Raw genomic sequence first — 14,916 nt, 5'->3', positions numbered from 1 at the left:
TCGGTTTTAACCTTGAATATTCCTTAAAGAAATAACTCAAGAAGAACCGCGACTATATCTCTAGGAGTCTTTTGCATCTTGTCAGTGAAACTAATAGGATACACAACCTATTTAAAGTAAATTTAAATACAGCTTTTTTCTTCGCCTCTCTGCTCTCTTTGTTCCTTGCCATCAGGTTTGGAGACCGCATATTCTCCAATATGCAGATCTAACAAGTGCTTGCTTGGGTGTACAGGGCTGAAAGTACTGAGGGACTTAAATGTCCTATTTGCCCAGTTACCGAGGTGAGGAAGGGCCCTGGAAACAGGGAAAAGCTGGACCTCCACAGAGACCCCGTTACTAGGCAACCGCTGGCGTTCCCAACCGCCGTCCCAACGCCGCTTGCGCGCCCTCGTCGCCCAGGAGACGGACGCCTCCACTCAGCCCGGCCGTAAACCCGCACGCTCTTTACGTCACTGCCGCGGCCGCCGCTGCGTGCGCGCCCTCTGCCCCCACCTCCACACTCCGCCCCGGCCGCCATTGCCTCGTGCCCGCGCTGGTCGGTTGGTGGCGCCTTTGTCCTACGGCGGGCAGGTGGGCTGAGGCCGAGGCGGGAGCGGCGGGCCTGAGGCCGGGGAGCGGCGGGGAGGCGGCCGCGCTGGTAGCGGTGAGTGCCGGGAAGCGGTGGCCGTCCGCCGACGCGTAGGACTGATGGGCAGGCAGTTGGGGGTGGGGGGGCCGCCGTGGCGGGAGGGTCCGTTCGACGCGCGGCCGTGGCCTCGTCTCCGGGCGCGCGGGCGCGCGGGGGCGCGCGCGGCCCGCGCATGCCCGGCGCGGGGCGCGGCTGCCTCCGGCTCCGGTCCGGTCCGGCCCTGGCCGAGCCCAGTTGGCGAGCGACTGTGGGCTGAGGTGGGCAGCGCGGCCCGCGTCGGTCGCACCGCCGCCGAGTCTTCTTTGTAGGACCGAGTACGCCCCTGAGCACCAGTCTGGGGAAGTCGCTCGCCCGGGGAGGGAGGACGGCGGGAGGGGCTCGGCGAGTCCTTGGCGCAGGCGGGATTCGAACCGGGGCCGTGGATACCGGTCTCGGCGGCCGTGTCCCCACGCCGAGCAACCTGGGTTGCGCTGTCGCCCTGGGCGCGTTCTCGAGATGTCAACTTGTGGGATATCTCGCCCGCCTTGTGGAAGCGCGCCCTGGGCCCGGAGAACCGGGCGAGAGAAACCATGCCCGAGGTTTGCATGGACACGGCGCCGGAACCTGCTGGCTTTCCAGGGCCCTAGCACTGGGCCCTTCCCGCTCCACCGTAGCGGGCCAGGGGCTGTGCTTAGGACCAGATCTCCCAGCTTCCGTCCCTCGCGCTGCACCTTTACAGGCCGCCTACCATCTATCTGTACTATTTACCAAATGTTAAATGTTTTTCTTAAAACTGATTCTGACACCCCCACCCCTTAAATACATTTGTTTAAGGCGGAAACTTCAACCTCAAACCGTATAATGGAAAGCTAGTTATTTTCCTAACGCTCATAAAAAAAATAAATACCTGTCTATTAAAATAAACATTGTGTCCTTGTTCCTCCTGAAGTTGTGCGCTCCAGGCTTTGGGAACCGCTGCTCTAGGAGTACGGGGTTAATTGTCGTGTTGTGGCTTTCACTGTATATAGATTTCCCCCACTGCGGCATTCCAGATCCCATTGAAATGCCCTGGGATCTTCGGGATGATAATTCTCGATGTAAAAGGCTGCCATTACTGACTGAGAAGCAGGTCCCCAGGAGCTGCAAAAACCATCCCTCAGATACACTGGGTGTGCCTTCTCAGTTTTCTTATGGCGATGTGGTGTGGTAGCCGCCTTGACAGTTCATTGAAGGATGTTTCTGCAAAGCCTGATGGGGCTTTTGACAATTGTACATTTACTCTTTTGTGTATCAGTCTAAGTGTGAAAAAGTAACTTTGTATCAACCATTTCAAACAAGGCCCTGGTTTTGCCTTGTGGAGATTGGAGATCACTTGACCAGTGGTTAACATGGATGTCTTCCTTTCGGTTTCTTTGTCTCTTCCCTTTAGCTCATCTTGCACCGTTCATACATTCTTTGGGACTCCTGACATGCATACTCTAACCTAAACGTAGAGACTGCTTTTCCTTATATGATGTGCTGGCCAGCCCAGCACATTGCAAAGACTAAACGGCAGGCATTTTTCTAGACATCAGCTGGTCGATGCCCCATTAGTTATCTCTTCATAAATGTGTTATTTATAAAATATGAGAGCAGATTTACTTTAGTTCCTAAAAGGAAACTCAGAAAAGCCTACTTGGGCCATTCCAGATACCCCACCGGACCAAGGGCTATGCAAGACAAGAAGTCTGTGTTCTTCAGGGCTGACCTTGGTATGAAAAGAGTAAAACTAACATAAGGTCATTCATTGTCCTCAAATTTCTAAGCAGCAATCCTGTGCAAAGAAGAAAGGGGAATTTTACTGTACTCAGGAGTCCATTTCAGAACTTAGGCAAATAGAGCATCATCTCCTAGTGCTCCAAGCTAAAAATAAACAGCTTTTGGAAAGGCTTTAGAAGTCCCATGAGCAAAGGTTTGCTATGAAACTTCATTTTAAATAACCATTACAGGCATTCCATGTCTGTGGCCTGCAGATGGCAGTGCCTTTATAAGTTTGTTGCTTCTGTAAGAACTGGAATTCATCTGTGCTTTTAAGATTGAAAAAACCTTTTACAAAAAGGTTGCCTTTGGAATACGCCCTTCAGTTTTCTGTTTTGACTCCCCACATGAAAAATATTGTCTCTACTCCTGAACTCACCATTGGCACTTTGTTGCAGTAAGCAGTGCACGTGGTAAACACCACTCGTCTGCTCCTGCAAGTTGTTTGTGAGATGGGTGCATTGGTGTTATTTGTGTTAGGAATTCCCATTTGCATATATGGGAATGAGAGAGAGCTCAGTGAGTTTGAAGATTTCTTGCCCAAGATCACATATTAAGAATTGTGAGAGAGAAAAGTATTGTCAGAGATAAAAGATCTCATAGGCAAAACTAAGCAATGTTGTGTGGCATCCATAGTCTAGGAGTTCTGAGGCCTCTCTGTATATTAACTGTGTGTCTGTGTGTGTGTGTGTGTGTGTGTGTGTGTGTGTGTGTAATATATATGTAATGCCCCAGAGATGATGATAGTCTCATCATCTGTCTTCATTCTGTCTTCCCATGAACTCCTCCAGTTAAGTGTTCCCCCAAAGAATTGTTCTTTCTACTGTATTGCTTCCTGTACCCCTTGTGATTTATGAATGATTACCATGTGTCTTTGAGACTAATACTTTAAAGCTCACTGTCAGCTTTTTGTGTGTGCTAAAAGATTTGTCCTATGAACAGCATACATGGTGTGTAGACAATTCTGGTTAGAGATCGTTAAAAGAGCAGTGCCCAACAGAAAATGATCCTCTTATTACTCTCATTAATAGAAGCTTTAATGATGAAAGGTAAGGGTAAGGCTGTCTAAAGCAATACCAGGTTGTCAATTACCTATTTATTCCTCCAGCTTACACAATATAACATACAGTTAGGCTGTCTATTTAGAAGTCTTCCTAAACCCTACTGAAAGAAATAACCCTGAAACATAGTGTTAGAAAGAAAAGCTATGACAATGACTAAACCATGGAAACATACAGTCCCTGAAAATAGTCTAAAAAGTATAACCACACTATGACCTCCAAAGGAAACAGGACCATTCCCACAGGTTCCAGAGGCTTAAGTTAGTAACACACAGTTTTGGGGCTCACTGGCCCCTGTCATGAGGGGAGTGCAATCTAATGCTCTGATTGACTGAGTTTGTTGTTTTTGAAAGCATGTTAAGTTCATTAGCCCATTCTCTGGCTCATGAAGAGCAAACTCTAATTCTGCAAGCCAGAACTGTCAGTATTGTTTTGCTCCTGGGGTTCTCTTTGAAGTATTTTGTTTTACTACCTAAATGCAAATTTGGGGGGGAAATTAAGATGGTGACATACATACTTTTACATTCACACCACTAAATGTGTCAGATCTGAAGTTAAAAAGCAGACATTTGGATCTTGGGAGACATTCCTTGTTAGGAAAAGGCATTCTTTTGAATGTAAGGTAGTAGCTATGGAAAGGTCCACAGACATTCTGAATATTACTATTGTTTCTAGTTTTCAGACTATACTACAACTTAGCAAAAAAAAAAAAAAAAAAAAAAGCAAAAAAGCAATCTAGTTCACTATGAAGCTGAACCATTTTTAGAGTTAAGAGCTTTTGTAAACAAGTGTAAGAATAAACCAGAAGTTGTCACTATCAGTTAATAATCCTGACTGTGACTAGATTTTCTTTCTGACAGTTGATGTTTGTTATTTCTGTTTGAACAGGTTTAGGGAGACTTGTAAATGGAAGGCCTAACTATGTTATATTGTGTAAGCTGGAGGAATAAATAGGTAACAACAGACTAGTACTTCCCAAATATTTGTTGAGTGCCCTAGATTTTAGTTCAATTACTGAATCATGGTCTTAATACTCAGATTCTGTAAACTTAGGACAGGGCCTAGGAATTTGATTTTTAAATGAGCTTTCAGCTGGGGATTCAGCTCAGTGACCCTGGGTTCGGTCCTCAGCTGGGGGGGGGTAGAGGGGGGAGCAGTAAATGATCTTTTCAGGGGGTGCTGACACATCATCATTAAAGCAGTGTGACATAGGGAATGGATGTATGTGTGTGATATGTGGGGACATATCTATATATGTGAGAGAAGGCATGGGAAGGTTTTGTTTCATGGACAGAGTTTCGGTTTTGTAAGCTGAAAAGGCTATGAGACTCTCCTGCCTGACTGAATGTACTCACCCCTGCTCAGGTGCCACTTAGAAAGAAGGAAGATGGCTCCGGTGAAGCTGGTACTGGAGCATCTGCCCAGTGTGCTCAAGGCCCTTTGTCCTACCCCAGCACTGGACTAAAAGCTGAGGCGATGGATTTTTAAGTGATGCTAAGAAAATGAAGAATGGTTGTCTGTTTTCTTTCTGAATAGTGCACTGAACTAATAGACTGTGGCTATTAAGATGTTAGGAAACTGGCTAAAAAGAAGCTTGCTGGCTATTGTTATTTTATCAGTTCATTTTATATTCCATTATTAAAAGTAAAATCACGATCTTTTGAAATTTCTCCACTCTTTTTTTCCCACTGTCAAACCAATGGTCCCTATAGAATGCCACTGTAATGGGCAACATTCTGTCCTTTAAATTTTTGAAAACTTTATTATTAGTATATGTGTGATATGTGGGGGTGCACACAAGTCTCAGCATTCATGTGGTGGAGAGCGGACAACTCTGTGGAATCAGTTTTCTCCTTCCTTTACATGGGTACTGGGGTTTGAACTCAGATCACTAGACTTTCATGGCAGTTGCATTTATCTACAAGCTACCCCCCTGGCAAAGACTGCCTTAAGTTTAAACACTCCTGCCATGATTTTAGGCAATGAAGCGTTGTTAATTTAGCTTCGTTTTGGTAGTTTAGTTCATGTCTTGTATCTAGCAGGTCCTTTTACCATCATTTTTTTCCTTTTTCATAGCGGAGTGTTTTGTGATCTAGATTTAGTCTTAGACTGGCTTTATCTGTCCCGCTCTTCTAAGTGCTAAACATCCTATGGTTTCCTGATGTTGTGTCGTTTGCACTCACATGTGCTGGGTAGTTAGTTCTTTCCTCTTCACAAGCCACTCTTCCTTCAAGTTCCCCTGTTTGTCTCAGTCAGTCCTTCCTTTCCTCTTCCATAACCTGTCTTTTCCCTGTAAGTACCTTTCTCCTTTATTAAACAGTGAACTCCTGTAAGTAGGGATGTGAGCCTTATCATTTCCACATATCTGACATCCTAGTACAGGAGGAATTGTTTGTTTTGTTTTTGTTTTACAAGACAGGGTTTCTCTGTGTAGCCCTGGCTGTCCTGGAACTCCCTCTGTAGCCCAGGCTGGCCTCAAACTCAGAGATCCACCTGCCTCTGCCTCCTGAATGCTGGGATTAAAGGCGTGTGCTGCCACCACCCAGCTTATACAATATGAATTTGACAAATGGCAACATGAAATAAATATTCTGTGTGTTAATTATGAACTATCCTTTTCAAGTTCATTGACTTGGTTTCCTAAGAACTAAGCTTCTCTGTTTTGCCTGTTTTAAAGCCGTATTTTAAATTTTTGTAGTCCGTGGTTTACTTTAGATTAACTTATCTTTTTGACTCTCAGTTAGTGAATCTTTTTGTTGATTTGTCTCATTGAATCAACATAGTGAACACAGTAGAATATTCATTTTATCAAGAAGACAGGGCTCAGAGAAATCAAGTGATTTGACTGAATTCCTTAAGTAGGGCTTTGCTCAGATCTGCTGATCCTAGTCAAAAGAAGGAAAGGGGGATCGCCAGGCACAGATAGGCAAAAGCTCAGTGACCTCATTTTGTGGGATCTGAAGCCATCTCACAACAGCAGAGAATGATGGTTACTGCAGGCTATGGGTTGGGGAGCTGATGGGCAAGAGGAAAAAATTGCAGTGATGAATGGCAACTTGACTCAGATATTCCACACTGTACATGCTTGTATGTACACATGACATATTATGAATATGCATACATCCATACCTTATAACATATAACTGAGATTTTTCATTTAAATTTCTTGCTTGGGAATTTCATTCATGAGTGCTGTATTTACATTTCCACTCCCTCTCTTTCTCCTCCAATTCCTATGTCCCCATCCCCAACTCCCTTTCAAATTCATGGCCTCCTCTTTTTAAATTTTTATTGTTACATATTATATACTATTATATGTATTATATATTTTATATGCATTATATATACATGTGCACAGATATGTGTGCATGTGCGCATGTACATGTATGTAACTACTGAGTCTCTTTAATGTTGCTACTGTGTACATGTGTTTAGGGCTAACCACTTAGGATTGGATAGCCTATTAGGCTTGTCCCTGGAGAAAAGTGATTCTGCCTTTCTCTCAGCCTCCATTGATTGCCTAATATGTAACTCTTCATCTAGGGGTGGGTAGGGCCTTGTGGAATGCCCCATCTATTGGCGTGTGAACTGGTGTTGTCATTATACAAATACTGGTTTTTTTTTTTGGTTTTTGTTTTTGGTTTTTCGAGACAGGATTTCTCTGTGTAGCTTTGCGCCTTTCCTGGAGCTCACTTGGTAGCCCAGGCTGGCCTCGAACTCACAGAGATCCGCCTGGCTCTGCCTCCCGAGTGCTGGGATTAAAGGCGTGCGCCACCATCGCCCGGCCATACAAATACTGTTTAGACAATGGCATTGTTGAGATTTCATGGGTGCTTCTCCTTGCCATGTCTACAAGACACTGCTTCACAGAAGATGTCTTGGATCTCTGGCTGTTAACATTGTTTTTCTGTCTCTTCTTCCAGGATGTTTCCTGAGCCTTAGGTATAGGGGTTGTGTTTTAAATGTGTCACTTGGGGTTGGCCATCCGATGGTCCTTTATTTTCTGCATTTTGACCAGCTTGTGGATTTTGTAATAGTCATTTGCAGCAAAAAGAAGCTTTGGAGAGGGGTGAGAGCTATACTTGTGGGTTTTTTAATTTTTTTGATTTGAGCTTCAGAAAATAAAATAAAAAGTTCAGCTGGTGGGGTGGGGGTGACACTAGGGTTAGCTCAGTGGTAGAGTGTTGCCTACCCTTCACAACAAGATAATGGGTTAAATCCCCAGAGTGCCCAAGCTCTCATGCTCTCTCTCTCTCTCTTATACACACAAAATTTCACAATTAAAAGAACAGCAAATTAGAGTTAATGTTTTTTTTTGAAACCCTTTGATCCCAATATTTAGGAGTCGGGGCAGAAGAATTTGTGTTTTTTGTTTTGTTTTGTTTTGTTTTTCGAGACAGGGTTTCTCTGTAGCTTTGGAGCCTGTTCTGGAACTCGCTTTGTAGATCAGGCTGGCCTCAAACTCACAGAGATCCACCTGGCTCTGCCTCCTGAGTGCTGGGATTAAAGGCATGTGCCACCACAGCCTGGCTGAATAGAATTTGGAACTAGAGGCCGAAACAACAAAAATAATTTTTGTCTGAAGAATTGAAATAAAATATCAGTAGCAAAACCCAGAAATATTATAGTTTGAGGTAATGGAAATTGATAGAAGCAGTAATTAAATAAGTAAATCCTACTCCATTGAGTATCTGTGAGGCATTTAAACATTGTATTCAGCATAGACTGGCCTTTTCCAGGTTCCCCTGGGCTATGATCAGTCCTAGTAAGAGTGTTCTAAATGGAAACCATGTCTCTGTTAGGGAAGGCTTAGCATGATATTTAAGCACTTTGTGTTGGTTGGTCTTGGATCTGAGTTCCAGATTTGCTTTTTTGTGTGGGGGTGAGAGTGTGTGTACATAATATGCACATGAGTGTGAATGTACATGTGTAGGGATGTCAGAGTAGGACATAGGGTGGTTTCCCCTATTGCCCTCCACCTTAGTGCCTTGAGACAGGGTCTCTCACTGAACTAGAGTGGCTGGCTGCCCTCAGGATCTGCTGTCTCCACCTCACAGACCTGGGATTACAGCCTGGCACAGTGCTTAGCTCTTAATGTGAGAACCCCAAATTCCCAGCCTTCCAGATTTTCATCTTGATAATAGTGTGGCCTAATATAAACCACATGGTTTTTTGTGACCCTCAGATTTCCTCATCTGCAAATTGGAAATCTCCTTTTTTTTTTTTTTTTTTTTTTGAGACATGGTCTCACTGTGTAGTTCTAGCTGAAGAGTATGAAAGAATTGGATCAAATCATGCACATGGTGTTCTGTACAGGCTTGGGGACAGAGTGAACACTTCATAAATTCCTCTTTCCAGGACTGTTATGCTGATACAGTTAAAGATAAAATAAATACAGAATGAAGGGGATAAGTATGAGGGAATGTGTAGTATTCAGAGTGAATTTAGCTTAAAATGCTGATTAGAAGAAATGCAACAAGCATGGCATTTTTTTAAATCTCTGGCCTGTGACAGTAAAACTTATTACAGTGTCCCTGATTTACATGTGCTACCAAAGCTATCTTCCTTTAGAAACCCTGTCATTTTTCCTCCCAACTGGGAAATGCAGTAGGTGATATTTACTGTCTTTGTGGGTATAGTTTTCCAAATGATGTCATCTTCATATAATGCCAATTCAGTCACTCCTTATTGTTAGTCAGTTTTCAGCTAAACTTTGAGGGAAGTTTTATTTCATTTGGTGGCAGTTATTGGAATTATATGGGCTTCTGGAATCTTTCAACAGTAATAATGGAGCTGTGAACCATTCAAGTCTCATGGTTCACACTGCTGTTATGTGTTAGGCTCATTGTTTTCTCTTGCTGTAGCCTGCTAAGTAGAAAAATCTAGTTTTAAGGTTGTTTTGAAGGGCATGTCTGTGGCTCCATAGTAGAGAGCTTGGTTCACAAGCACGAGGCCCAGTACTGCAGAAACAACAAAACCATTCTCTCTCTCTATGTGTGTGTGTATGTATGTATGTATGTATGTAGAGCAAAACAGTTCATGGTGCTATGAGTGCAACACATGTGTTTATAACACTCAAGAGCAGCTGTTGAGCCCTGCCTGGCATATTGGTTTGAAATAAAACTGTAGATTGGGCTGGGTGGTGGTGGCGCACGCCTTTAATCCCAGCAGTCGGGAGGCAGAGCAGGTGGATCTCTGTGAGTTCAAGGCCAGCCTGGGCTACAAAGTGAGTTCCAGGAAAGGCGCAAAGCTACACAGAGAAACCCTGTCTCGAAAAAACAAACAAACAAACAAACAAAAAACCCTGTAGATTGGAAACTACACACTCCTTGGGAATTCCTCGCCCTATTTCTGTTTTAAAATGGCTTTGCTGCTTCGGTGTGACATGTTTTCTTGATTATTTTCCCAGTTTTTCCTTTTTCTGTAAATCCCATAGTTGGTGTTGGTTTTCTTGACTTAAAATCTTTTAAGAATTGCTTTTAACTTGAAGCTTTCAGAAGACTGCCTGGAAATCACAGATGTTCGGGCCAAGATTATATACCTCCTGGTGATTATGGTAATATTGAATGGCACTCATCTTGCTGATAAAATTATTTAACTATACAAGTAGCATCCAAGCAAAAGTGGAGAATACACTGAGAGACTTGACTTTGGGTTTTATAAAGGTGTTTGACCAGAATAACGTGTCATAGAAACAGAAAGAAGCCACACTTGTCCCTTTTCTAATCAAAAGAGCCTTCTACCTGTCTTTGGAAAGACTCATATTGCTGCCACCCTCCTATTGACTAGCTTCTATCCGACCGTAATTCCCCATTTCATGTCCAAAAAGCTCTGACTCTTGCTGCTTTTTTTTCTTCTCCTTTAGATTAATGCCATTTTTATTTCCGTATTTATATGCTGACTGTCTAGCTCTCTGAGGAGTCAGGAAGAAAATGATGTGATTAATACAAAAGCTTCTTTAGCAGTAATGGCATGTGCACTTTCAGAGAGGCTCCCTAAACCTTTGCCTCCAGGGACAGGAGTTGTGTGTGTCCTGGGATTGTGAGGGGCTTGACAACAGTGTTGGTGATGGTGTCTTCACTACTGTCTGAAAACTCTCCACCTACCCTACCATGGGCAGTTCTCCTGAATGAGACTCTTAGCTAGAAAATCCCATTTCATTGTCTTTGTCTGTCAACCAAGCTGAAAGATTGGTGAAAAGGCAAACACTTGGCACACCACACTGAAAGTGTGTTGGCCTCTAACGTAAAAAAAGTAGTTGGTGTTGAGGCTGCAGCTCAGGGGCAGAGAACTTGCCTAGCTAGCGCCACAAAACAAAAGTAGTGAGAGCGGCTCACACCGTAATCCCAGCACTGGGAAGACTGACACAGGAGGGCGGTCTTGAATTTGGGACTAGCCTGTCTCAAAGAGGGAAGAAAGGAGGGGACGGGGGTGGGGAGTCCTCTTTGGTTTTGTTTTTTTGTAGAGGAAACATAAGCCACAACATCCATATATATCATTGCTTTGTATTACTAAAGGAGAAGAGATACTACAAAGCAATTACGATAAAAATGGCTTAAGTGGTGTTTTTTTTTTTTTTTTGGGAGGGGGGCTTTCCGAGTCAGGGTTTCTCTGTGTACCTTGGGAGCCTGTCCTAGAACTTAACTCTGTAGACCAGGCTGTCCTGGAACTCACAGAGATCCACCTGCCTCTGCCTCTAGGATTAAAGGCGTGCACCACCACCGCCTGGCAAATATATAATCTTAAGTGTTCTTTAAATAACCTTTCAATTGTAAAATTGTTTTTAGCAACTTAAACATAAAATATCCCCTTCCTATCTTGAACCAGTTTTGCCTCAAATTTTCACAATATAACTACTTTGATCTGGAAATTCCCCTATGGTAGAGCACTCAGAGACTGGATACAATGTAATACCCTTTCATATGCAGAGGGGAAGGGTAAATTTGACAGAAACTTACCAGTTAATATAGTACCACCTAAAAACATCCCAGCACTCCGGGCTATGCAGCCGGAAGGTCTGAAGTTCAAAGCAACTTGTGCTACAAACAAACAGCACCATTTGTATGCACACACTAGGTGTACCCAGTGATATTATGAGAACTATGTAAATAGAGGCATTATTTCCTCCAAATACTATCTGCTCTGTACTTAAAGGGTGTAATGAGCAGGCCAGGTCAGCAAACCCTTGCAAAGCTGAACTTGTTCTTCACAATTATACATTTAAAAAAGAAAATTAGAAAACAGAGATGCTCCGTGGCTAAAGATTCCTTCTTGCCAAGTCTGAGAACCTGAGCTTGCTCTCTGGAACCCATGTAGTGGAAGGAAAGAATTAGATCCCAAAAGTTGTCCAGCCCTCACACATACATGCACAATTTTTTTTATGTAATTATTTACTGTGATGCCTGTCATTATATAATGTGTGATTTGGATGTTTGTGAACTTAATTGTAAATTACAGAAGCTCCTTCCACAGTATCAAAGCTCTGGCAGCTATTTCTAGTCAAGTCTTACATAGAAAATATATCTTGACTTTAAGTAGAGATTATAGTCTATGTCTTCGTAATTCAGAAGGTAAGGAATGATTTGGGCAGAATAAGTCTCTCTGGCTATATAGATTCATGTTTTCTTCAGTTTTGTCAAAATCGTCCTCCAGGTCATAATGTAGAGGCTTCTGATTTAAGTGGAATTACAGATCTTCCTCGCTTGAATAAGAACTAAAAAACTGGCAGCTTACAGGGTGAGTGAGGCCTATATGAGACTATTTTAAGTTTTTCATACTGCTGTGGTCTTGCACATGATTGGAATCTGCTTGGGATTTTTTTAATGCATAATTACTTTCTAAAGCATTCTGTTGTCTGAGTGTTTAATACCATGTCAGTCAGTAGCTGTGATCTGTTGCCCGCTTAAATGGGACAAGAGGAGGGAAGCTGCACTGCAGTGGGAGACGGTGTGTTTCAGTTGTCGAGTTTGGAGGTTCTAATCCAGTCATTGGCTTTCTGAGAAGATTTTGAGACATAGATTGGTGTGTTTCTTAAGTACTCGATTACCTCTTAGGACTGGTATTTTGTTTTTAGCAGACCAGGCTTTAGCTGCATGTGTTCATCGGCCTTTCTCTAGCTCTTAAACACTGATGCCCTCCCCTGTTCATCCCGTGGCACATGCCTTCCTCTCTAAATAAAAGGTGACCAGGAATGGTTTCGCACACTCATGCACAAAATGTTCATGCTTACCTTAGCTTACAGCTGTGAATGGATCATATTCTTTGATTTTAAAAATTAGTTTCTTACCTACATCTTCTTCTGGAAGATTTCCATCCAATGGAAAGCAATCCAAAATACATTAAAAGGCCATGATTCACTGAATAGTGATGTTTTAAGACCATTAATTCTAGCTTCTTTATAACATAAAATAGAATTATTTATCTTTTCTCTCCCTACCCCCTACCCACAAAAATATCCGATTGACAACCACCTTTGCCTCCCTTTGGACAGGGCAATGTTAAGTTTAGGGTTTGACAGGTTATTGAAAAATTGACATAATTAAATTTACACAAATTATGTTTTAGATATAAAATAGAGGGTCATTTTTTGCTATAAGTCATGACACTGTACACCCTTAACTTAGTAATAAAAACCAAGTTCAGTATGTCTCTGAATGAATTTCCTTGTACCAGCTGGTTGCCATTGTAGTTTTTTTTCTTTTCTTTTCTTTCTTTTTTCTTTTCTTTCTTTTTTCTTTCCTTTTTTTTTTTGGTTGTTGCTTTCATTTAAAATGTGCTGATGATCTTGTTTTTATTCCGTAGCATTGAACAGATGGGTTGATTATTCTTTTCAGATATTAATAAGTCAGCGGAAAGAAGAAATATGAATACGGCTCCATCAAGACCCAGCCCCACACGAAGGTAAAGTACCCTGAAGCAGTGAGTTACCTTGGGAGAGTTGGGCTTTGGGGAGTTAAGCCCAACTTCGCACATCAAGGGTCATTTCTTCCCCCCCAACAAATAGAAACGCTCAAGCAAACAAGAAGCTTGTGTGAAGGGCCTTTCTACTTTTTAAAATCATGCATCGGGAGATACAGAGGAAGCTTTGGGTTTCCGGTGACAAAACCAGCAAGTTGAGCTTGCAGCATGGGCTGCAGGCATTGGAAGAGGATAAACCTCTGTCTGTCTTCCCCAGCTCACGTGTCACTGGGAGCCTTCAGAGCAGGACGAGGGCCCCAGGGGCGTGTTGGTGTGTGCCTGCCTGCTGCACTGCAGCGGGCACCAGAGGTTGACTCTTCGTTGCAAACTGCTGCCGGTCCAGACGTTAATCCAGGTTTGCAGAAAGAGCTGCTTGAGAGATTGCTGCTGTGCCTGTGCTGCAGATTCCGTGTGCTCGAATGTTTGGGATACTTGTTTGAGGGGAAATAAAAAGGGCAAAACACTCCACTTCTCCAAAGTCTTCCTTTTTCTGAGCTTTCCTGACCATAGAGGGCATTTTCCATATACATGTTCCAGTATAGACCAAAAGGTCATATCCTTGGTGTGTACTCTAAAGATACAAAGGAAGAATTTTGCTGGTGTTCCATTGAGATTGTATACACACTTGGTGGTCCCATAGCAGCTCACAAGTGGGATGCAGTGTATGCACTTTCATGTGGGATGCAGACCAACGTGATGTGATTCATATCTGCTGTCTCTTGAAGGCTTGGGGGTACTCTGGACCTTTGCTCCTAGGTAAAGTGCCAGATTTCCACAGAACTAAAGCCCACAATAGAGCACATTCCAGGCCAGTGAAATGGCTCAGAGGGAAGAGGTACTTGACACCAACCCAGCAGCTTGAGTTGGATCCCCAGGACTGACACAGTGGAAGGAGAGAGATGACTGCCATTAAGTCTCCTCTGACCTCCACATGTGTGCGCTGTGGTGCCCTACACAGAGAGAGTAAATGTAAGTTTTGTTTTCTTTTTGTTTTTTGAGACAGGATTTTCTCTGTGTAGCCCTGCCTGTCCTGGAATTAGCTCTGTAGACCAGGCTGGCCTCAGACTCAGAGATCCACCTGCCTCTACCTCCTAAGTGCTGGGATTGAAGTGTGCACCGCCCCCACCCCCCAGCTGTTGATGTAATTTTTGAACACAACTACATTTCTTACGTGAACTAAGCTTAGTTGTTCAGACAGAACGAACCCTAATATACAGAGGAGTTGAGTTCAACACCGTAACTGAGGCTGTGCCACAGCTGTCACGTGGATGTCCAAGCTGGCTGTTGTCTCCACTGTACATGAAGCACAGCGTGTTGTTTTTTCCTTCTAACCCTTTCATACTTGTGACAGGCTGCAAGTATAGCTCAGTCGGTAGGAGGCTGGCCTAGCGCCTCGGTCCTCAGCACCGCATAAACTGTGTGGTGGTACATGCCTAATCCCAGCACCTGAGAAGTAGAGGCCAAAGGAGCTCAAGGTCATCATTGGCTACA

At 43.4% G+C, this 14,916-nt stretch overlaps 1 protein-coding gene across 3 annotated transcripts in view; it reads left to right on the top strand.

The window, feature by feature from the left end:
• The first annotated feature begins 555 nt into the window (after positions 1 to 555).
• The window catches only part of Ncoa5 (nuclear receptor coactivator 5), a 35,671-nt gene continuing 21,310 nt past the window's right edge, over positions 556 to 14,916 (top strand). The window contains exons 1-2 of one of the 3 annotated variants that reach the window (XM_028868482.2): positions 556 to 646; positions 13,302 to 13,368. In XM_028868482.2, the coding sequence (XP_028724315.1) occupies positions 13,331 to 13,368 (38 nt within the window). In that variant the 5' untranslated portion in view covers positions 556 to 646; positions 13,302 to 13,330. Of the gene's footprint in view, positions 647 to 11,208; positions 12,205 to 13,301; positions 13,369 to 14,916 lie in introns of those variants that run through there. The other 2 variants (XM_028868483.2, XM_037205541.1) reach the window with 2 other exon arrangements.

This window comes from Peromyscus leucopus, chromosome 4 (genome assembly GCF_004664715.2).
Source record: "Peromyscus leucopus breed LL Stock chromosome 4, UCI_PerLeu_2.1, whole genome shotgun sequence".
Classification (NCBI taxonomy): Eukaryota; Metazoa; Chordata; class Mammalia; order Rodentia; family Cricetidae; genus Peromyscus; species Peromyscus leucopus.
Note: the sequence above shows the minus strand (reverse complement) of the source record. Positions and strands in the feature narration are given on the sequence as shown.